At 37.9% G+C, this 23,197-nt stretch overlaps 1 protein-coding gene across 14 annotated transcripts in view; it reads left to right on the top strand.

Moving 5' to 3' along the window:
- plekha7b (pleckstrin homology domain containing, family A member 7b) overlaps nt 1–23,197 on the top strand; it is a 76,893-nt gene that overhangs the window by 20,044 nt on the left and 33,652 nt on the right. For 13 of the 14 annotated variants that reach the window (XM_030130979.1, XM_030130981.1, XM_030130975.1 and 10 more), the window contains one exon: nt 18,311–18,394. In XM_030130979.1, coding sequence (XP_029986839.1) covers nt 18,311–18,394 — 84 coding nt within the window. Of the gene's footprint in view, nt 1–12,379; nt 12,622–18,310; nt 18,395–23,197 lie in introns of those variants that run through there. The other variant, XM_030130977.1, reaches the window with a different exon arrangement.

Genomic DNA, 23,197 nt, shown 5'->3' with positions numbered 1-23,197 from the left:
AGAAATGATGTAATTTTCGGTACACTAAATGAACTTACTGAAAAATGTCTTGCCACTAGTACACAGCAACAGAAGAGCCTGAAGCTTAATAGGAATTAGTAGACTCAATAGTTTTTGCTGTAGGATACCTCGACAGGATGGAATTAAATTGGCTTGATCTTGGGTTTTCCAGTTAGTGGGTGGATTTGTGTATTACAGATTCATAAGCCGATGACTGTTTTCAGTTGAACTTGGATGGAAATGTGGGGTGTGTGCAGGTTTTCTATAACCTGGGTGGAGCGGAGTGACATCTTTTTGTTTGATGGGACTGTGTCTTTAGTCCAGGATGACTCACTTCTTTTACCCACATCAAAACCTGTGGATGAGGACATGAAGGTTAAATAGAAGTACCATGTTTTTATCTTGTCAGATTTCCTTTCGTATTACAAAGAACCTTCAGCTCTTTAATATTCTTCATTTCTATTTCGCTGACAGTGCGGTGATCATTTTGCTAGTTAAGCCTCCTACACATGGGTGGAGCTCCCTGAAGGGATTCCAGGGTGAGTCGGTCAAATTCTAATGAATTACAACTTAAAACTCTCGGGGATGTAATGAAACTGCAGTAGCCATCATGTCACCCCTTGAGGATGTTCTTTTTTGGTGTGTTTGGAAAGAATTATACATTTTTTTAGTGTTATGTGAAAGCATTATAAAAGATTATCTGACAGTACTTGTATTTGTATCTGCTGGGGAGATCTACTTAGATATGTCTCAATGTATGTGTAGGATTATAGAGATATTACATGACTTCAATAACGTTTACACATACATTGAGACGTATCTGTGTTCTATGTTCTTAATTCTTGTGATGTTCTTACATATTTAGGGTCGTGCAATAGTCTTATTTACTTATCTATTGGTGCTGTATATGGTCTCACCCTTCAGGATGCCATGTCATTGTATGGTTAGTGTTATTTATTGTTGTCATGTGTCTGTACTGTGATGTCTTTTTGTTTCGTATTGTATTTTTTTTGCATGTCATTGCAGCCCCCTTGGACTATTGCCCACAATGAATATCCCCTGGGGACAATAAAGTATATCTTATCTTTTGTAGATCAGGAGAATGACATATGAACCAGTGCGATAATGTATATTTCCCCAGCAGTATCTGTCTTTACCTGCTTCCTTATTAAAGTGTTGAAATGTTGTGTTAGTGTAGCCGTGGGTGAAAGCACTATCGACAGCTTCCTGCACATTCTATTACTCCTTTTTCCGGCTAGGAGTTCCCCGTGTCCGAAACCTCCATCTATTTCCTGCCTGAGATTTTCAGCTTAAACATTCCCCTCCACTTCATATCCCCTTCTGTCCTACATTGCCCGGCTAAGCGATTAGCTGTGTTAAGTTTTGCAACGCAGGCTGCACTCTGAGATACGGCATGCAACACTGTATGAGTTAAGCCAGAGGCAAAACAGCACTGTGTCAGGTTACCGAGGAAATGAAAAGAAAAATGTATCTATTGTGCCACTTTTTGTGTGTGACACTTCACATTGTGTTCATTATTTTGAATAGGTTCCTGGGTGACATTTTGTTTGATGGTTGAGTTACATCTTGTCTGTGAGTCTTAAACAAGATGGGTTTTACCTCATTACACTCACAAATGAAGACTGTGCCTCTGTCTGCCTCTACTGTTCACTGAAGAGGATCATAGCATCATATTACACTCCCCAATCATAGTCTGCAAATCTTCTACAATGAAGGTGCAGTGGAATGAGCCTGAACGCCTGCCTCCCCCGTCATTTGACCATGTCAGTTAGAAAAAATATCTATTAGAAAGGCTTGGCCAGTGATGCTTTTGGGCTGACACAGAAGTATGCATTTTATAACAGTTATTATTCTGAAAGACTGATTCTGATCATCAGGCCTACATGTCTCTGTAGGTTCTCCACACTCTTATTGTCCTCTGTGAGAAAAACAGCATCTGCATCTGAGTGAGGTCAAGGGCATCATGGATGGACAGCCCACTACTTTTTGATTCATAACTTTTGAACCAGACAAGTTACAACACATATTCGGAAAGGTCTAAATGCCATTTTAAACATAATGAAAGGGCAGAATTTTGTTTCAGATATTTTTAAATGAAAAATGGATAGACACAAAATTAACATTTATTTTTTGCAAGAATTACAAAGTTCTCAAAAGTGAAGTTCCTATGACATTTTCATCCTAAAATTTATTTAGTGTATACCTTAAACCCTCTATTTTACAACCTAAAAATTGGTCACAGAAATTTTTTTTTATTGTAATTTAATTTTTTTGACTAGATGTTAACCTTCCCTTGACTTCGCCCATCTGTTAAGAGGGTGATTAACACAGGATCTGCAAATACAGAAGGTGACAAAAAGAAGAAGTAGTTTTGGTTAAACAAGGAAAACAAAGTGCAGGATTTATTGTATATGACATGATTATTTCATCCATAATGATAAAAACTTCAACACATACCAACTGTGATTATTAATCATTGTCTTCATCAAATATATGCTCATGGTTTTATGGTACTTCCTTGCGCATGACCTTCTGTTCTTTTACACACCTTTAAAAAACAACTATAGGGTGTGTTACATTCAGATACGCAACTAACTAGTACTAAATAGTAACAATTTAGAGTAGAAAATAGCATCAATAAACCACATATTGATGCTGTTTTCTACTCATTTTTGAACAGACAGTAAGATATCACAATCACCTTTATCCACTCCATTTTAATTTTGTTTTATTCATTCTAAATTATCTTTATGCTTGTATTTAAACTTTTACTGACAAATTTCCCAAAGGCAGTATTTGTACCTAATTTCACAATACTGTGGTTAATGCAGTTTTTTTTAAAAATGTACTGGTGTCCTTGCAGTAAAAGTGAAAAACAGAAAAACTAAAGGTAAGCGTTGCTGTATATTTCACAGCACTGCAGTGAAATCATTTTAGCTTTGGTGTAGGGCCAGGAGATATAATGACATTTGGGAGCTTTATGTTCTTTCCTATAGCGCAGATGCATGAAAGCAAAACAAACAAACATGGAAGAGAGTGAAAATAACACAGAGGGGGCTAATTCATAAGTTCCAGATAAAAGAAGAAAATATCAAATATCAGGAAATGTGTGTTTATATAAAACCACAACAGTTACTGTGGCATAGCATACACTGTTTGGATGATATAAGATTACTGTGACTGAAGATCTCACACCTCTATTGTCTAAAAGGTGAACAGGTATCATACTGAAGAGACAGGTGATATTGATGAGACATATTACTGTTGGATTTGAGTGCTGAGTGTTGTGCAGCTATGCTCCTATGATTGATCTCTGCTTCCTCCTTCATGATAATGTCCAGCTTTTACTGTGTACATCTTCCTTTGACCTCCACTGGTTTAATGCCATTCATGTAATTCATGGAGCCTCTGGAGAATAGGGCTCAAAGGTCATCATGTTACTTCCCATTAAACTCTAATATCCTAAGGCAAGTGGCTCATGTTGTTATTGAGCTCAGGGCTTTAATGATGAAGCGTTAGGTGTGTATGTTGGCCACTTCTGTGGTGAAGGGAACAGAAGTGTCTTTAACCCCTAAAGACCCACAGCTACTTTTGTGGCAGTTCTCAAATTATTTTTTCTCCATATTTAACCTTTCTTAAGAGATTCATCACTATTTATTACAATATTATCCTCTGTATTTTGGGGTTGTAGTTTTTTTTTTCAATGAAAATCATGTATTTTCCTTTATTTAATTTACTGATCATGTAGATGTTCATAAAAGCTCAGATTAAAGTTAGTGATTATTATATCAGAAACAGAGAAAACTGATGAAAAAGCGACTTTTTCAGCAAAGATATCAATAACTGAACATAAACCAAGTGTCTCCTTCCACTGTCATTTATCAAACTCCATGGGTTTTACTGGCAAATGAATTCTGTAGAAGAGGACGGTGTTTCCATGTTCACTATAGAGCCTTTGAACATCCAAATGGGTCATATCTGATGACCATGAAAAGATGACATACTGCATTTTACACCAATTATTTACATGTATTGATAGGATTAGTGGATCAACAGGTATTAAACCGTTTACATCAGTAAATTATTTTGTTCAGTGGTGGATGTTTGGGTCTTTATGGGTTAAAAGTGAAAAGGTGCTGATCACAGTTGGGTCAAAGGTGATAGAAAAGAGACTGGTTATTCTCAGTCTTTATTCTTGTTGAGAGATTTCTGAAAGATTTGATTTGTTATCACCGTTTATGATTGATTGACCCTTTTATATCATGTCTGTTTATTTGAAAAATGATCAGCAGATGAGCTTCACTGAGAAATACCATGTGCACCAAAGAGCTGCAGCTGATTATCAACATTCTCTGATGCAATCTGCAGACTGTCTCTCATCCCTTTGCACAGTCAGGTATCTGAGGCTTTTGCTGATTGCGTATTTTTCTCTTGAAGTCAGATCGTGTGCTTTGCGAAGTCTTTTCTCTCACATTTTAGTGCTCAAAGCCAGATAAAGCAAGATCACATGTCAAGATTTTCAAACCACCTACTCTGCTGCAGTGTTTAAAATTACTCTTGGCAGGATGTGTGCATACATTGGTTTTATCGGACTAACCCCCTAAGCCAGGCTACAATAGAGAATATCCCGCTGAAAACATTTGCATTTGCCCTATTCATCTATTTGTGTTGACATCATCATATGTTTAGATAGGAGGACTATGCTGAATCTGGTTTTATCATCCCTCTTGGTTACAGTCGGTCTTTGCAAAATAAAATGATTTTTAGATTATTTTATAAACAGAACAAAAACTATGGATACTGGATTCTGTGCTTTTATGAATCCCTGTTTTGTAAAGTCAGGGTAAATGGAATGATAGATAGTGGCAATGAAAAGCTGCTATTGATGCTTGATTTCTTGAAACCACCTCTAATGATGGACTGGAATAATAAAGTAAGAAAAACAGCTTCACACAATCAAAGTTATTTACTATACAAATGTAAAGCTGCCATTACCTGATTTAATTTGGATAAATGTGTACAATTAGCCTAGCTTCACTATTGTTTTTCCTTGTATGCATTTCCTCCATATCACATCCTTTCAGTTGTTTTTATCCGACACAAAAAGATGACAGCACTGAATAAATCTGTGGTCTTAAATATCGACCTAAAGCTGCGGGGACTCTTCATTGATTTAATCTCTGGAGTAATACTCGCTCCAGTGAACTTACTAACTTTTTTGTTGCAGCCCCGTTGATGATATCGATCCGTAAGATAAGTGCCTCTGCAGGTCATTTTACTGTCATGGTTCGAAGCATTATAAAGCTATATTTTTCTTTGATCAATTACTCTAAATTAACTTTCCTAAATATTTATCAGTCAGCTAATTTGTGCTAGTAGAGCGATGAAAGTGCTGATATGACCACTGTCCTATTGGTCTCCATCTCCTTCTTTCAGTCCATGATGATGATTAAACTGCAGGCTAGAGCTGGAACACCTCCAGCTTTACATGTTCACTATATGTTCACTCCCTCTGAGAGCTCCATTTTATAATATCAGCATTTATTAGGGTTGGGGAATCTCAGAGTAACTCATGATCCAATACTGTAATAAGGTTATGGTAATACCAGTGGCAGATGGTGAGATAATTTCTTGGTGGGGCGCAGTATGAAAGGCAGTTTTCGGATGCACTATAACTAGGATCCGCCAAAGCACATGCATCACTATTTTACAATATTAATTTCAAGGAGTGGTATTTTGCTTTTTTTTTTTTAAATGGAATTATGCATTTTAAAACATTTCCCTGTAATCTACATAAACTGTAAATGCTATGCTTGGGTGTGAATTCTTCATTAATTCAACTCCACTGGTCCATCTTCAGCAATATTTCTAAGTAATGACAGGAGAAAGGTTGTTTTGAGCACTGGCCCTTTAAATGCAAATGAGCCACTTCACATCCCACCCCCTCCAGGTTGTTGGCTGTGCTGCTCTGTCCCATTCAACCAACAGCTGAACATTTTAGGTAATCGGCTCGAAGTTTGGACGTATTTTCAGTATGGACTACAACCGCTGCTGCTGATAAACAGTTATGGCGTACTTGGAGAAACGTTCATCGGAAGTCTTAACTTTATATGTGCAAATGTCGTGACATGTAGTTATAGACATAACAAATTAAGCAGGAATTAAAACAGGTTCTAGAAATCCACTTGGTTTTTGCTTAAATGAATATAGCTTTGCAGCACCTGGAATTCTGGAATTCAAACTTTATGAACTATTAGGGTCCCCAAATATACAAATAAATGTACCAAAGAATAATAAAAGGGGGTTTAGCAACATATGACCCCTTTAAATAAGAATAGAAATACACAGTATGTGTTTTCATCATGTATTTTGTAGCTTACCGGCCGACAGGCTGTAAGCTATTGTCATCATATGGTGTCCGTCGGCGTCGTCGGGGTCTGTCGTCCGTTACAAAACTTTCAATCGTCTTCCTCTCCCAAACTCCAGTTGTGATTGACTTCAAACTTGGTATACAGCTTCTTTATGATGATGTCAACACAAGGTATTGAAATTATTTCCATCCGGATCTCATTCTGGATTTGGTGCGACTTTGAAAAATTTTCCCATTATAACAGATAGGAAGTGGATTGATCCAATAAATCAGTAAATATCAATGATATCAAGTTGGAATTTCAATTTTTTACAGATGTGATTGGAATATGACCAAAACATGGGCTATTTCTGTAATATAATAAGTACACATAACTGGGTGATAATAAATGGCATCTGGATACATTTCCCAAAGCTTTTAGAATAGAATAGAATAGAATAGAATAGAATAGAATAGAATAGAATAGAATAGAATGTCTTTATTGTCATTGTACAGGTACAACGAAATTAAAAAGTGTAATCGTCCTAGGTGTCATAAAAAAAAGTATAAATAATGTATATAAAAGAGTATAAAAACTAAAATATAAAAAGAAAACCCTGACGGCATAAATATCTAAAAAGCAGCATAAAAAAAAGAGTGTTACTAGAAGTATAAAAGACACATAAAACATCATATACTCTGGACAACATTCAGCATTCCGCACTCCACACTTTCATTTGGCCGGTAGGCTACAGGGCCATTGGTCCTATTCTTTATATGTAAATTTCACCTGTTTATCCTTTAAACATGCACATTTTTCCATGACTTTATTGTTAAAGTCAGCCATGTCCCTGACAAGTGTCTTTTTCATTGATAGTGAGGACAATGCATCGGAGTCAGCAGTGTTACCCACTGAGCTATCCAGCCACCATAGTGGACGTACATCATTTTGTCCTGGTCATTTCAAAAGTCGCTCACAAGCCGAAAAAGTGTGGGCCCCCCCTGGTTTAGACAATCCCGTGACATTGCATTTATGAGGAAGGTCTTGATTATTTTTGGGATGTTAGGCTCTCTTATCTCGTGTACTGGAGGGGGGTCTACTGCACACGTGCCATTTATAATGAAAGCCTTTATGGTAAAAGGAGAGCCTCTGGTGCAGATTTTTAAACTACACTTGAATGTAGATTATGCACAGTACTCATGGGCTGTATCATATATCGCTCGTTTATTTACATATTCATGTTTTTGTAAACTGATTTTTGTGGATCTGATCACCTTGTTCATGTGAGACAGGTGGGGCAGCGCCTTAGCACCCTCTATTGACAAGCCACCCCTGGACAGTGCGATACAGTGATTCTGTGATACCTAATGCATGACAAGGAAATCAGTGGCACTTAACAATGTCTATTATGTGAGTTTTCATCAAATTTATCCACATTTTTAAAAGACAATCTGCAAAAGAAAATGCACATTTCTGTCTTTGTTATCATCATTACAGTTTAAGTAAACTTTGCCCCTTAGATGTAGTGTTTCATACTATGATATAGAAGCAGAGGTGTTGAGGGGCTGATAGATGTGCAGCTTATTCTGTCAAAAAGCTGACAGTTTCTGCTTCCTCAACCAAATCGCTGGTCTGGATCTGTCAGACTCTTCTACAATTTGTCAAATATTTTGTGTATTTCTTGTTTCCACAGCTTTTTAGCATTTCATTGATGTTTTCGCTCTAATGTAGTGTTTTTACTGTATTATTTACATTTGTAGTGTCCTTATTGGTCCTCACATGTATGCTTAAAATTATTACTATTAAAATTATTGCAATATTGTCTTATTGTACTGCACTTCTGTACAGTCCACTCTTTACACTATTTGTACAGTTTTCTTTTTTATTTTACCATACACATTTTACTTTTATTCTGTATTTCTATACATACTGTATATCTACTCGATAGTACATGAGAGCGAAGGATAAACAAGGGTCAAAATTGTTTATGTGCACAAACTTGGCCAATAAAGCTGATTCTGATGCTGATTCTGATTATTAGCTAAATCTATTTCCAGTGCAATCATTCACATTTACCTTTTATCGACACCAACTTTTCCTCCTCGACTATGCGTCAAACCTTTTTTTTACGAGTTTCCACTCTCCTTGCTTTTAATGACCGAATTAAAAATGTACCAGCTTATGGAAACCTACCTTTATGGAGTACATTTTACAGAATTTAACAACCAAGATGAAATATTTGTACCAAAAAGAGCCTCCTTAACACAGATGCAAACTTAGACATCCACATAAACGTAAATATGTCATAATTTCAAGATGTAGTGATGAATATTCTATGTAGAGTGACAGCATGGATTAATGTAAATGCTATATAATGTATAGCAATATGTTGCTATATTGATATTTTGTTCTTTGTTTTTATACACTGCAGTCTTAATTTTTTGTCTTTCTTCTGTCTCTCTTGGGTTCTATTAACTGAGATGTAACTGGTAAAAAACACCTGTATTTTTCTAAATCTACTGACTGGCAACAGCAGATCATTATTTTCACTCAGAGTTTGGATTCTTTTCAGAATTAAATGATGTGCCTTGAGACTGGGCAGTGTTTTCTTACATGCCAGTTCTTTATTATTGTCCAAACACAGGCCTTTTCTTGAATTCACTGCATTATAATTAGCTGTTGCTATGCTTATGTTTTAGAACAGCTCAGCCTAAAGGACCATTGTGACTGCGATAAAATGTGCTGTGTCAGAATTGTGTGTGATGTGAATGTTAATAGGATGGCTGCTTTCACATTTTTAGCTAAAGCCTCTGTCTGATATTGGTACAGGTCTGGCAAGGCTACGCACCTGTTTTGTGCTCTCCTTTGGGACTGTTTGAACCGGTCTGAGCCCACTGAGCCCAGTACTGCTTGAGTGGTTTTCTGGATGACTACAGACTCAAACAAACAGTTCTTGGACCAACGTTTCACTGTTTCATTGATGCTGTTAGAGACCGCATGCATCCACAGAAACATCGCCTAGCTGCTCCTTAGACAAGTTATTTATCAGTGTTTCGGTTTGGAGTTTCTGCCACTGTAAACAATGATGATGATGATGGTAGTAATTGAATGCAATGACAGGAAAAGGCCAGTCTGTCAGTGCTGGATGTGTTTGCTTGGTTACACTCATTTCCATACTGAATGACAGTGAAATCTCCCAATAAGTCTTTGCGAGGAGGGCTGAATAACTCTACGAATGTCAGGGAAACGGAGCTGAGTGATGCTGCTGCAGTCTTCTGCTATGAAACTGATAAAGGTCAGTAAAAATGTGCAAATCCTGCAGCAGAATGCTTATCTCCTTAATGGCTTCCTGTCTGTTTCTGGATAAAGTGCACAAACCGCTGTTATTAAGGCTTAATTAATTCTGCTCGCTAGGCCTGGGATGCTGCTGTGTTTCTGGTGGTCTGTGATATCGCTCTATCGCCCTCCTTTTTTTTTTATTTTGCATTGTCCCATCACACATTTACGCCATGAGGGTGGGCACTCTTAGACACAAAAATGACTGTCATTTCAGAGTTCAGTATTGATTGAATGTGTCATTGATCTCTAATGTCTTTCATCTGTAATCTGTGGATTCTGGAAAAACATCATTTGCCTGCTTACAGCTTAATGATATTAATGATAGACTTGTTACAGCTAATTAAATTGGTCTGGAAATGAAGTCAGCAGCCCAACTAAATTAAATGATTGCCTTTGTGTGTTCTCTGGTGATTAGTTGAATTGCACGACATTGATTTGTGATTTACCTCACTCAGAGCTTCAACATAAGGCCAGATGTAGGCTTTAGGGTATTTACAACACCACTGGTGCATAAGATGAATGGTTTAAGGTTGGGGGGTAGAAAAATAAGACCAACAGAAGACAAAGCATAATACCAAAACTGTACCATATATAAGCAGTACCTGTAAGGAGGTCAGTGTACATTATAAAAATAATTAAAGCACCACTGTCAGGTAACGCTGAAGAAATACAGTATATTAAACACAGTGATTATATTCTAACAAACCGTTGCATTTTGTATAGTTGTTGAGCAAGAAATATCATTAGAGGAAGCACTAATCCGGATTTTATGGTTTAGGCTTTTTTCCCACGTTGCCCACCCCCAGAGCCCAGCTCAAGAGGAAATGTGGCCAAAATCCTCTATAATGCTGTGTGTAATAATATTTATTAAAGAGTAAACAGTATACAATATATATCATAATAGACTAACTGCTTTGTAATTTCAGTCATGAAAAGTAGAAATAATCATATCATACATTATTGTTATCTTCTCTTATTTGTGTGAACAACTTCATCACAAGACGACTGTGTTAAAAACGAGTGAAAACAGTAAAACTTTCTTTCAAAATGGAAGTTTTTAGATTCCAAGTGAAGAAAATAACCAAGTCAGTATATACAGTGTGCAAATACATGCTAATCAGAGGACTGGGATCAATATTTTTAAATTTTACTGGTTTTACTATATTAAACAGACCTGCTGTTATGTTATAGAAGCAGCTATATTCAGTGATTACAACAATTGGAGATCCCATGTTACAAACAACAGTATTAAATGTGTCTATTATTGTTACATTACCCAACCCTTTTAAAGACATTGCTTACATATTTTATGCAATTAAATGTATTAAATTATATCTTAAAATAGTAGTAAAAGTTCTTTGTGTAAAATTTTTGCATGCCTGTGTGCCTTCCATGAAGTTTGTGTTGGAGTCTGTGTTGTTTTCTGATGTTGTTGTTGACTTTTCTTTGTATTTATTGGAGGATTATCACCAAAAATGTCAGCATACAAACTGTTATCAAGGATATAGTTTTGTAATGGAGTTAATGTTTAGTAACACTATTCCCAGGACAAAACCAACTCCAACATAAGCTTTTACAGAAGTAGCATATGTGAACCTCTCAGCATCCAATTTTAAGGTTATGACATATTGCAAGTTTCCAATGTATTATAATTTCTAGTCTAGTTTTAGCATTTTAAGTAAAATGATTAATTTACATGACCATTTGGATGTGAAAGAATTTAGTAAAACTTTATGAACCACTAGAGAGATATCATCTCTGCTGTGTTGGTCCTGCTTTATACAGCATTTTATTGTTCATTGTTTTCATATATACTGGCCCATAGTATTACTATTTTGGTCACTGTTACCCTTGTTGCTCTTTGTGTCATTTTCTGCAGCAACAGGCAGCTGTTTTTAGAAGAAAAAGCTGCTGCAAACCCACTATACTCAACTAGAACCAAATCCGCTGCTCTGCATTCCAAGGGATTAGTTTCAGTTTCTTCTCATCAAAGGTCAACGTAGCTCCTAAAGCACAGATTAAAAACATAGTAGAGATAGCGGTGATGACCCTGAGCTCTCCTTAAAGGGTTACTATCTCTGGATTGCGGTGTAAATAGTTAGGTTGTTTTGTTTTAATTTGAGCTCTTATTGATGTCACTGCACAAATAAGTCTGACTTCATGCCAAGGAGTCGCTATGAATGTCGCAGGTGTATGCCTACTTCAAGTTCAGTGTTGTGTTTATTCTAGTTGGTTGTGTGTAATGTGGAGGATGAAACTAATTAAACTTCCAACATGCCAGAAAAACTTTATTACTTTAGCTGCAATGCTGCCACTCAGAGGAAACCAGTGGTATACTTGTTTTAAAGATCATCCAAGGTACATTAAAACATCTACAACATAGTGGGATTTTGGCATAATTACACCTGCTACCACTGAGCTCAGATCATTTAAGCCGTTTACGCAATTTTCCCCAGAACCTTACCTTTATGATCAGAGTACAGGAGATTCAGAAAGTACAGGCGAGTAACTTTTAACCCCTGAAACAAACGATATGTAGTCAATTCAGTTCTGGGAAGCGGGGAGTGAGAGGTGGAGACAGCCAAGCATAGACTGGAAACAGAGGAGGATCTGATAAGCGACTGAGGTATTCCCCTGATGGGAGGGAGTTGGATCTCTACCATCCATCCTGCGAGTGTGCGGTGAAACAGCACACAGTGGCACACAGCAGAAAGCGGGAGATAAAGAGAGTTCCCCTCTTGCTTTCACCCCGCTGGTTTCACTTCACTTGGCTCTTTGCGGATGCCAGCTGCCGGGAGACCCTCTCTCTCTATCTCCCACCTGTCCTGATAATGTCGTGAGGATTTCCATGACCTGCAGCACTACAGCAAGTCTAGCAGCTGATTCACGATGATTCAGTCTCACACAGCAGGTGAATCTATATCTGTGCCGTGTGCATGATACAGCAGAGCATAGTAAGTAGCAGATGTTTTACAGTACAGCAGGAGAATGTGTGTTAGAAGTAAGTAAACAGTTTTGGGTGTTTTCTCTTCATACAGTTGGATTTTTCTATAGGGAAATGAGTAAGATTCAGTATGTAGGACTAAGCAGATTTTGTGATTCCTATCGTTGATGTTTGTGGTGGAGCCTCTGTGTGTGCAGAGAGTAGGAGAACGAGCGAGAGAGAGGTGTTCACACCACAAAGCCTTGCCCTTGGTGCCCCTGCTGCCAAGATTTAGCCAAGGGATTACTCTGAGCCTCTTGTTTTGCAGAAAAAAAAAAAAAAAGGATGGCGTGCCTTCGCTGAACCCTTGACTTCAGAGTTTTGTGTTTGGTCAGCTCTGAGGAGGAGTGTGTTCTTACAGTGTGAGCTACAGTGGTGCTATTTCTGTTCCTCAGAGGAAGCTTTGTCTTAAATCAAAACCAGGTTCTCTTGTCTAATCTCAGTTTACTCACTCTGTTCACGGTGAAACTTTCAGGAAACTCAACTCTATGATCCATGCATGTGGATAAGAGCAGTTACTTTACACATAAATTCTATACAGAGAGAGAAAAAGAGACATGTCTGCTTGGATTAAAGATTAAATCTGGTTATTTTATTTTGGTTATTTGCACAGTGTAAATGTAAACTGTGCTGCATTGAGAAAAGCAACACGAGATGTCAGTCATTCTCTCTGTTCTTTATTGTTCAGTGGACTTCCTGAATGATGGGTGACTTCATGATGCTTAGGCTTTTGTGTCCTCTTTATCATGCCAGTATGCGATATTGATAAATAATTATGCCTTGGTATTTTGTGGAATTGTGCAGATAAATAGACGACATTCTGCCTCTTTCAGAAGTGAATTTGTAAAAATTCTCTATTGTGTAAGCTTGTTGTTTTTTAAAAGATGGTATTTGTTTTTTTGAATGAATCAGTAAGGAAGCTTGTTTCCTCCATGCTCCATGAGTCCACTATGTTTCACAGTAGCTCAGGTGGAACCCAGTGCTAAGGTGTATTATGGTCAACTACTATGCTTGAGTGTGGACTAGAGTTATTTATCGTCTTAGCTAATAAGCGCAGAACAGATGAAAAAAGTAGACATGATTTTAACAAGGGCCTTTTTGTTCTGTCTTTGTTGCCACTGTAATGTTAGGCGACACTTGTAACAATATACACATAGTGTACATCCACGTCACCAGAAGAACATCAGCTAAAAGCTCAACAGAACCAATTTTTGGTAAAAAACAGAACACAAGTCAAAAAACAAGCACTTAAATGTGCGAGTGTCTAAAACAAGCTAACAGTCCAAGACTAGAATATATCATGAATAGTTCAGTAAAAAAAGAGACAAATGAGACAAACTTTGCACACCTAAACAAACACTAATCAGATCCAACAGTGCAAGTATTGCTTCTCTGTTGCTAAATATGACCGAACGAGCCAAAAGAACAAAAATAAAGGGTGCCATTATGAAGCATTAGGAATGATTACTAATTTTGTCTTACGTTTGCTGTTTTCTGATTGTAACTCGGTTTCGTGTGAATGAAATTTTTGCTGTTAGCTAATCCATTATTTTGTGTTATATTGAAATGATTTTGACTGGAAACAAATGGCCCAGGGCTTAAGAGAAACAAACATTTATGAGATGGTGACATGAGGGAAAAATCTGACATATGTATATATACATATATATATATATATATATATATATATATATATATATATATATATATATAGTGCAAAGTAGTAAAATGACTGAAATTAGGAGATATATAGGGTATCACAGAGGGAACATTCAATATTTGTTAAATAAGAGGTGGATGATTAAAAAATGACTTGCTTCAGGTTAATGATATTTGATATAGGGTTGCTCTAATCTTAATTATGTTTTAAGAAAATAGTCCAGATGACTACAGGAGGCTTTGACTGATCACTTAACTTAAAGGTGTGGGAGACTTTCGTGATGAATTTTTCATCAAATCTGTAAAACCTCAGCTGCAAGCGGCTGCGCGAACCTCCCTGCAGCGGCAGCGTGAGCCTCTGTTTCCCACAATGCACGTCGCGACAAAAAAAATTCTGAAGAAGCCCAAGTTACCTTCCGGCTCTGAATGTAAACGCACAGGGTTTGTTTATGGTGGATGGCACTTCAAAATTGTTCACCGTAATGCAAGAGATTCAGGGGAGTAATCACAGAAAGACTTACAGATTCGTGATACTTAGGCTATGACTGAGGTTTTACAGATTTGATGAAAAATTCATCACGAAAGTCTCCCGCACCTTTAAGTTGGAGTTTTCCTCCCTTTATGAAGACATGAGGAAATGTTTAACTTAAAGCACTGTTTGACTTTCATCACAAATTCTTTTTTTCAAATTTGTAAAACCCAAGTGATAGCCTAATTATCACTAATCCATTAGTCTTTCTGGGCTTATGCACCTGAATCACTTCCCTCATGTTGAACAACTTTGAAGATGACTCCATCATAAACACAGTACATTTGTTTACATAACAAATCAAAACGTCACTTGGGCCTTTTTTGGGAATTTTGCATTGTGGGAATGAGAATTCCTCGCAGCAGTAATTTCGCTGTTTCTTGGTGAGTGCTGAGCCCAAATGTTGCCTTTACCTCCATCCACCAACTATGCTCATGCTTTAAAACAACCCTGGTGGACTGTATAATTTTATGTTGTAGCGATCTGGCTCGTTTTCTTACGGAATCTGTGAGAAACCGCTTTCGCTTGGTCACTGCGTGGAATTTCCATTCCCATTCCCACAATGCACTTTGCAACAAAATTTCCGAACAGGCCCGAGTGGCATTTCGGTTTGTTATGTAAACAAATGGACTGTATTTATGATGGAGTCATCTTCAAAGTTGTTCACCATGAGGGAAGGGATTCAGGTGTGCAAGTACAGAAAGACTAATGGATTAGTGATAATTAGGCTATCACTAAGGTTTTACAAATTTGAAAAAAAAATTGTGATGAAAGTCATGCACTGCTTTAAAGGCAGTCTACGATTTATGTAGAAACATGTCACTGAATCTCATTTGTGACACTACGTGTCAGCAACAGCTTCTGACTTGTATTGCCAACGAGGCTATTCTTCAAATACATGATCCACTATAAACGGCAGCGTGCTCATCTGCAGCAGGAGTTCATTTTCCCATCTGGGACAATGTTGTCACATGCATTGATGGAAGCTACTTTTCTGCAAACAAATAGATCTACTGTGCTGCGGTGTTTGTGCGCTAACCGAGGATGCTGCAAATTCCGTGACAAATAGTTCAGAAGTAATGTGGCCAAAACAAAAGCCTCAAAGAATGCAGATTCCTAATTAACAGTGGAGGCTGGTGCAGTGCTCTGTGTGCCCAGTGCAGCTCAGCAAATTATGCATTGTTACCGGGAACCACCACGTCCAAAGCGGGGTGTGTTCCTGTGTGTGCATGTGTTAGTGTGCAGGGTGTGAAGGACAGCATGTTGTGTATACTGTACATGTAAACTTTATGAATTGTTTATATTTCATGTCATGTAGTTCGTGTGTACTGCTTTGTTTAGCATTGTTTTGTCTCAATACACTCTGAACTTTTGGAAAATGTCAACTCATAAATTTTTCCACCCCACTCACTTTCCCTCTCCTCCTCCTTTTGCTGCATGGTGATGCAGTGGAGGCTCCCCTTCTGTTTGTATCATTCTGAACCTTTTAGCACATTTTGCAGCTGTCCTTCAGTGGATTCTACCCTGTCTTCTTGATAGATAGCCTTTAATTTACCCATGGTACACTTTAAGAAAGGATGGTGTAAACATGTGTCTCAGCTATTTGTTTTAGCCTCTCCCGTGTGTGTTTATGTGAATTTACTTTCTGTGCAGCGTTATTTACCTTGTGCTTTATTGCGTGCTTGTGCAGCATATTTCCCAGCTTTTGTTGAAGAATAGTTTGTTATTTCTGCTGTAACAGACTGCATATGATTATGATATGAGCAGACAAGGAAGCATGAGGGGTAATAAAATACAGCACTTAAAAACACACAAACCAGGCTTGAAAGCATAATGCACTGCTTTAGTTCTTTATTGACCAGCTTCCAGCAACCTGAATGGAACACAGACTTTACATCGCTGGTCCTCGTGCTCTGGAAAGTAGCAGTGTCCTCAATAGCTACACTAGAGAAGAGAGCACAGAACACCTTTTTATTCTAGGCATCAGTATTGACATGGGAGCATCTAATGCTGAACTTTGTTCTACAACGTGGTGTGCACTAGTTTTACTTTAAAGCAGTATATTTGTCTATAAAGATGGAGAGAGCAGCTACATCCCTAATGATGTGTCACAGTTTGAGAGATAGAATAGAATAGAATAGACTGTCCTTTATTGTTACTATACTGAATGTACAATGAGACTGAAGAGCTTCTCCTGTTTCAGTGCAAACAGATAATGGATGGCAGAACTAAGTATTAGTGGCCATCAGCTCATTCTATGTTGCCATTCACCTTAAACAAGTTCTCTGGTTTCTGTGTAAATACATTTTGCGTTTCTGTGTACGGAGTGAAGCTATTAAACAACTTGAGTGTGAAGCTCAAAGGATGTCCACACCCTATTTGATACATTTTTCTGTCATCATATATCATATTCCCTTTACTAATGTTAGCGATACTTGCAGCTATTTGATTAGAATGAAATGACGTGATGCTAATGTAAACATGAGCAGAACTGACACTATGTCATCTCATCTGTTAACATGATTTCTGAGTCCCATCACATAGATTTAGTTGGCAATAGTGGTGAAAACAAAAACTCCCATGATCCCACACTACTTCATAGCATCATCTACTATGTCTATGTTGTTGTTTTGATTGAGACCCATAGAAACAGAAATTGCATATTGTGCATGTAATTATTGTTGTTGCCATAATGTTGTGATATGCGTTATGATATGTTGCCAAGCATGCTCTGGAATACTAAATAGAGAATAATGAATGAAATGAGATTAATGCATGAAAATCATTAAATTGTTATTGTGGTAATAACTGATAGAGATCCGAAGTCAATAAATAAATAGATAATGAATAATAATACCAGTTTTTGATAATTCTGTGTCATTAGTAGGATGATGTTGTTCTACTTGGATACTTTTCACTGTATCAGAAGGGTATCTAAATGCTGTCCCTGCTGTGTCTAAATGTATAACATATAACATGGAGACTAAAAAGAAACGCAGCCTTATATTTTATATCTCTCAACCACAGCATTAGTAGCTACTTGGTGTGTTCTTCTTTTCCTGTGACAGTAACATGTGTTTATGCTCTGGTCAAAGCAATGAACGGCCCCATCTAATTGAAATCGATAATGCCTGGTAAGCTGGTTGAGGGAGAGTGCTGAGCGTTACTCTTTGTGTAAAAGAATATGAACTGACCTGACTTCACACTCCCATAGATTTTCTTTTTTTTCTGCAGTTGCCTCATTGTAAACTAAGATAGTTAATGTTGTCTTGTTGTAACCTCAACCCAGCAGCCAAATAGCAGTATAGGAACAGGGCAGTGCAGGGACGTGATCAGGCAGGAATATGATTAATGACTCTAATTTCGTGTTTTCCCTTGGTGTTGCTTTCTCTCCATCTCCTCTCTTCTCTATCTCCCTCTGTCCTGCAGCCACAACGTGAGAGCTACATCATTCCGGCACCCCGTTACAGGACAGATTTCGCCTGACAACACAGAGTACACATTACAGGACAGGTGAGTGTGTAACTACATGTGATTTGTTTTCTCTGTATGGCTAAAACTACAGATAGGTTAGTTCAAGGTCATGTGATGGGGGTCTAAAAATAGACTGGAAAACGAGCCTGTCACCCACTCTCGTGAAGCGGATCATCAGGAGAGAGGAGGGAGGGGATGCGGTAACAACAGTCGACTTTCAATTAACTTTTCATCAGGAAAATGAGCTGCAGCTTTAGCTCAAACACTGAGGGACGAGCACTGTAATTACTGAATGTATTCATTACTATCATGGTTTTTATAGATATGCTCACATGTCAGCGGCTGCGAATCCCAGAGACTCTTTAGTAATATCCCTTGAATTATTACCTTAATAGAATTTATGTAAATGACAAAAAGTGACACTTGCATATGCTTCTCACCATGTTCATATCACGCCCACTGTCATGAATATGTCTCATCAATCAGTCAAATAATGCTAGTTCTGTAATGGCTCTCTCAATTGTTTTGTTTTTTTTCCTCGAGCCATATAGGCAATTTCACCTTTGTTTGCTGCAACAGCAATAAAATTAACCCTTACGTTGATGCAGTTTGACTTACAACTGGGAAAAAATGAAAAGACTGTTTAAATGTCCACACTTCAACCTCATGGAAAACCTCTGTGTTGTGAGGAGGAGGAACATGGAGGCTAACAACCTGTCAAACAGAGTCAAGCTTACATTTTTGTGGCAGCAGTGGCACGAAAATGAAAATCCAAGTTATTCCAAAACAATAAATATTATTACTTTGTTACTTAAATGAGTATGAGTTTCGTCACCAATTTTCATCAAATATGTAAAACCTGAGTCATAACCTAAGTATCACAAATCCATCTGATTATTATCAGGCATTTTTGGAAATTTGTCGCAACACGCTTTGTCGGAAGCAGACTTCCACACACCCACTTTCCCTTGGTTGACATGTTTGTTGTTGCTGCTACTGTGGCTCCATGGAGCTCAGCTTCCCACAGTGCACGTCACAAGAAATTTCCGAAAATGCCAGAGTAACCTACCGGCTCTGTTTGTAAACACACGGAGTGTTTATGGTGGAGTACACGTCGAAATTGTTCACCGTGAGGGAAGAGATTCAGGTGTGTAATCACGGAAAGACTTACGAATTTGTGATAGTTAGGCTATGACTCGGGTTTTACAGATTTGATGAAAAATTGGTGATGAAACTCATTTGCAGCTTTAAAATTAATATGAATTTACCTTAGATTGTTTTTCCCTAGCATAGAACGCTGGAGAATCTGCTTGTGTGACCCAAACAGTTGTCCCAGCCAGTAGATGAATTGTTGACTGACGTGCCCTTGAGCAAGGCACTTAACCCCCCACTGGCTTGCAAGGTGCATGACATGGCAGCCCACCACTCCTAGTCTGCAGTGTGGTGGGTTCCTGCATGTTCAGCTAGTGATGTGTTAAAAGCAGAGGTTCAATATCAGTGTGTGTTGTAAGTCTACATAGAACATATATACTGACAAATAAAAGTTCTTAAGAATTTTTGACCAGCTAAGATTTTCTGCACAAATAAACTTGGGAATTATAAGGTTTTTCAATTTTTAGAATCCAGAATGTTTATTTTACTCAAACATGTACTTAAATGTAAAAACCATCCCTTATTTTTTCTTGCTTATCAATTTCTTTCCACAAAATTTTTAATCCATCCTTTTCAGAATCATCCTATAAGACTGACTGCGTTACAGTTTTGTCATGTACTTGCACCGTATATTGTCACTACGTCATGACAACTGGCTTTACTGTTGTTGTACCTCATCCTGCAAATCTGTCAAAGCTGCATGGCAGGTTTAGAGCACAATAAAAGGGAGCAGGTGTTTGATCATATTTAAGCCAGCTGGTGTAACATGATCACTCGTGTAGCACAGATTCCTCTATAGACAGAAGCAGATCCACAGACAAGCATGTGTCCTCCACATTGTTGGTGATTAAAGTCTGATTTGTGAACGCAATGCAGATTTGATTGTGATTCATCTGCAACTCCCACTGTAATTTTCCCTCATTTACTTCTGTTGAGCCACAGATTTACATAATATCAAAAGGCTTAAAAGTTAAGGTGGTTTTAGATCCGTATTTCCAAGAAAAAGAGAATGGATGTCACTTTGAAAGGTCTGTATAAGCTTGTTACACGGGAGTGGCATCTGTTTTATACCTCTGTCAGTATGACATGACAAGATGTCATATAGAAAACAAAAAAGGTTAAGAAACCCACTTCAATAGAGTAAGCATATTATACTCTGTCCTACTTCTTCTTAATAGTAAATGAATACTAATGTATTTCTTACATGCTTCAGAGACTGCGTTAATAAATGCTGAACTGCAGCAGTCACCTCTTGGTTGCCGGCCAAGAGAGGCAGGGCAACAAAAAATTGAAAGAGTTTTGCTGAGTTGCCAGGACAAATATGTACTGAAAGATAAATTTGCTTTGCCTTTACTATATCTTCAAAAAATCCTGTGAAGGTTGCAGTTTTAAAACTTGTGTATGACAGTTTTGCTTTGTGTCATGTTTCAAGAACTCCTGTATTTGCATTTTGCATTAAAGAAGATGTTCAATTAAAGTTGAAAAATTAATCCTCCTGAATTATTTCCTCAAACATTTGCCTCAACAGTATTCTTAGGTTAGATCTAATGAATGAGTAAGAAGTACCATAGGCACCTCTTATGAATCACTGACTCAGTAAAGGAGAACTTAGTCCCAGGAGAACAGCATCAGATCAGGACTTAGCAGGAAAAAGATCTTCAGGAGCCTGCTCCCTATGCACATGTCGATCCCACTATCCTTTGCAGGCCTGAAGGCTTTGACTCAATTATTGATTATCGCACAATGATCAATTCGTCAACTCTACTTGTGTGCACCCGTTCCCTGAAAGGATTAAATGTGTCGAATATGCCCTCATTTCCATCACAGCAAAAGAAGTCAGGAGGGATAGAGCTTAGTGTCTTTCCCTCTTACACAGTGTGTGATGTGAAATATCACTCCTCTCCACCACATGCCACAACAAATCTCCTGGGGAACTGTTCCAATGACAGTTGTGGTAAACAGTATGAAAGCTTCACATAAAACAGCACAGTCCTCTTGATAGGACTGAAACATCCTGTAAAAACACTGGCTTCACTCCAGCCTGTGAAGCACAATGTACATACTCCATGTTTTGTTCTGCCCTTGTTCTACCAGCATTTTTGTTTTGGTCTTTGACACATTTAGAGCTGATCTCTTCTTAGTTAGTCTCAGTAAAGTGTTGCACACAAAGCAAGTCAGAGTTTGTTCTTCTTTTAAACCCTTTTGTGACCCCGCACAAGGATCTGACAGGTCACACATAGTTTACTATTGTAAGCGCTGACTCTGTCAGGAAGCGTCCCTGCCAAGAATAGGACAACGGGATGTCAACTGTACTGGGTGATTGATTTCTGACCAAGTTCCACTCCTTTCCTTTGCTTCATTTTGTAAAAAGAGAAGCCATAGGCATGCTGTGCTTATTAATGGAAGCAGCCGGTTCCTTTAGATGAAGATGTTTCCACAGTTCCAACTGTGACTTCATTTTCACCATGCAGTGGTCTGCACGGTCTGCAGATTTCAACCCAGCAGAGCATCTCTGAAGTGGTGCTGAGCAAATTTGTACAGGAAAAATACACACAGGAACCAGATGTTTTACTGAATCAGCATGTACTAAAAAAAATGACAACATGTCAAACCAACTAGATTCTTATCATCTCCACTTTTCTGTTTTGATTCTTTTTTTTTTTTTTTTGCTGTGACGCATCTGTTTTTGCAACGTAGGACAATTTTCTATTCAATATGTTTTCTAGCTACCGTATATTTGTTATGTCACTCCATGTACAGGGTACCCCCTACCACTGGATTTATTTATACCCAATCTCCTTCAAGCATCTATATTTCATCAGTGCAGCTACTGGTTTTTGACTAGACTTCTTAACTAGGCTGCCTGTTTTGCTCTATTCTTCAGGTTAAGACCTTCAAGTAACCAAGTTTTCTGTTTAGAGGTTATGATGCAACTCATTGAAAAGACATGATGTAACACGATGAAAAGAAGGAATTATTACAACCAGTAAATCACCGTTAGCTACTGGTGGCTCTGACTTCAATAATAATATGGATGCTAGGGACTGCTGGTTTGATCTGTTAAAATACATATTCTTGTGTTTCTAGAATGAAGCTCTAGTCTTACATTATTCAGAATTATGTTTTCCTGTCTATGAAAGCCATTACAATACAGGTTTATGCCGGTGATTGTATTGTAATGGGTAGATTAGATTTTTACAATGTAGTAAACTATGCACTGTCCCACCAGATAAAAGAAGGCCAAACATTTAAACACTTTTACAATATGGCCAGTAATGAACATATTTTACATTAATATGGCTCTCATTGCCTGTCACTGATAACAATATGATGAGGTTGTGAGGTTGGATATAGATTTCTACGCTGGCCAAAGGCAGTATTTATGTAAGTGTGTATGACTTTAACATGAATCTTGTGTTCTTTTTTTGTTTGTCTGACTTGTTATGCGGGTGTGTATGAGACACGTGCCCCGGGGTGAGTATCAGACAGAGTATCACAGGAGTGTTTGGAACAAAAATCATCCACAGTTAACACGTCCACTAGAATGCCATTGGCTGTAACAGGTCACATGGCGGCTTCAGGAAATAGTCATATCCTTTACATCTGAAAGCTCAGCACCAAGCCCTGATGTGTTTCACTGCATGTTGACACTTTTTCAGAGGAATTCTGAAGGAAGGAAAATCACTATCC

This window comes from Sphaeramia orbicularis, chromosome 3 (genome assembly GCF_902148855.1).
Source record: "Sphaeramia orbicularis chromosome 3, fSphaOr1.1, whole genome shotgun sequence".
NCBI lineage: Eukaryota > Metazoa > Chordata > Actinopteri > Kurtiformes > Apogonidae > Sphaeramia > Sphaeramia orbicularis.
This window is presented reverse-complemented; position numbering and strand designations above follow the sequence as displayed.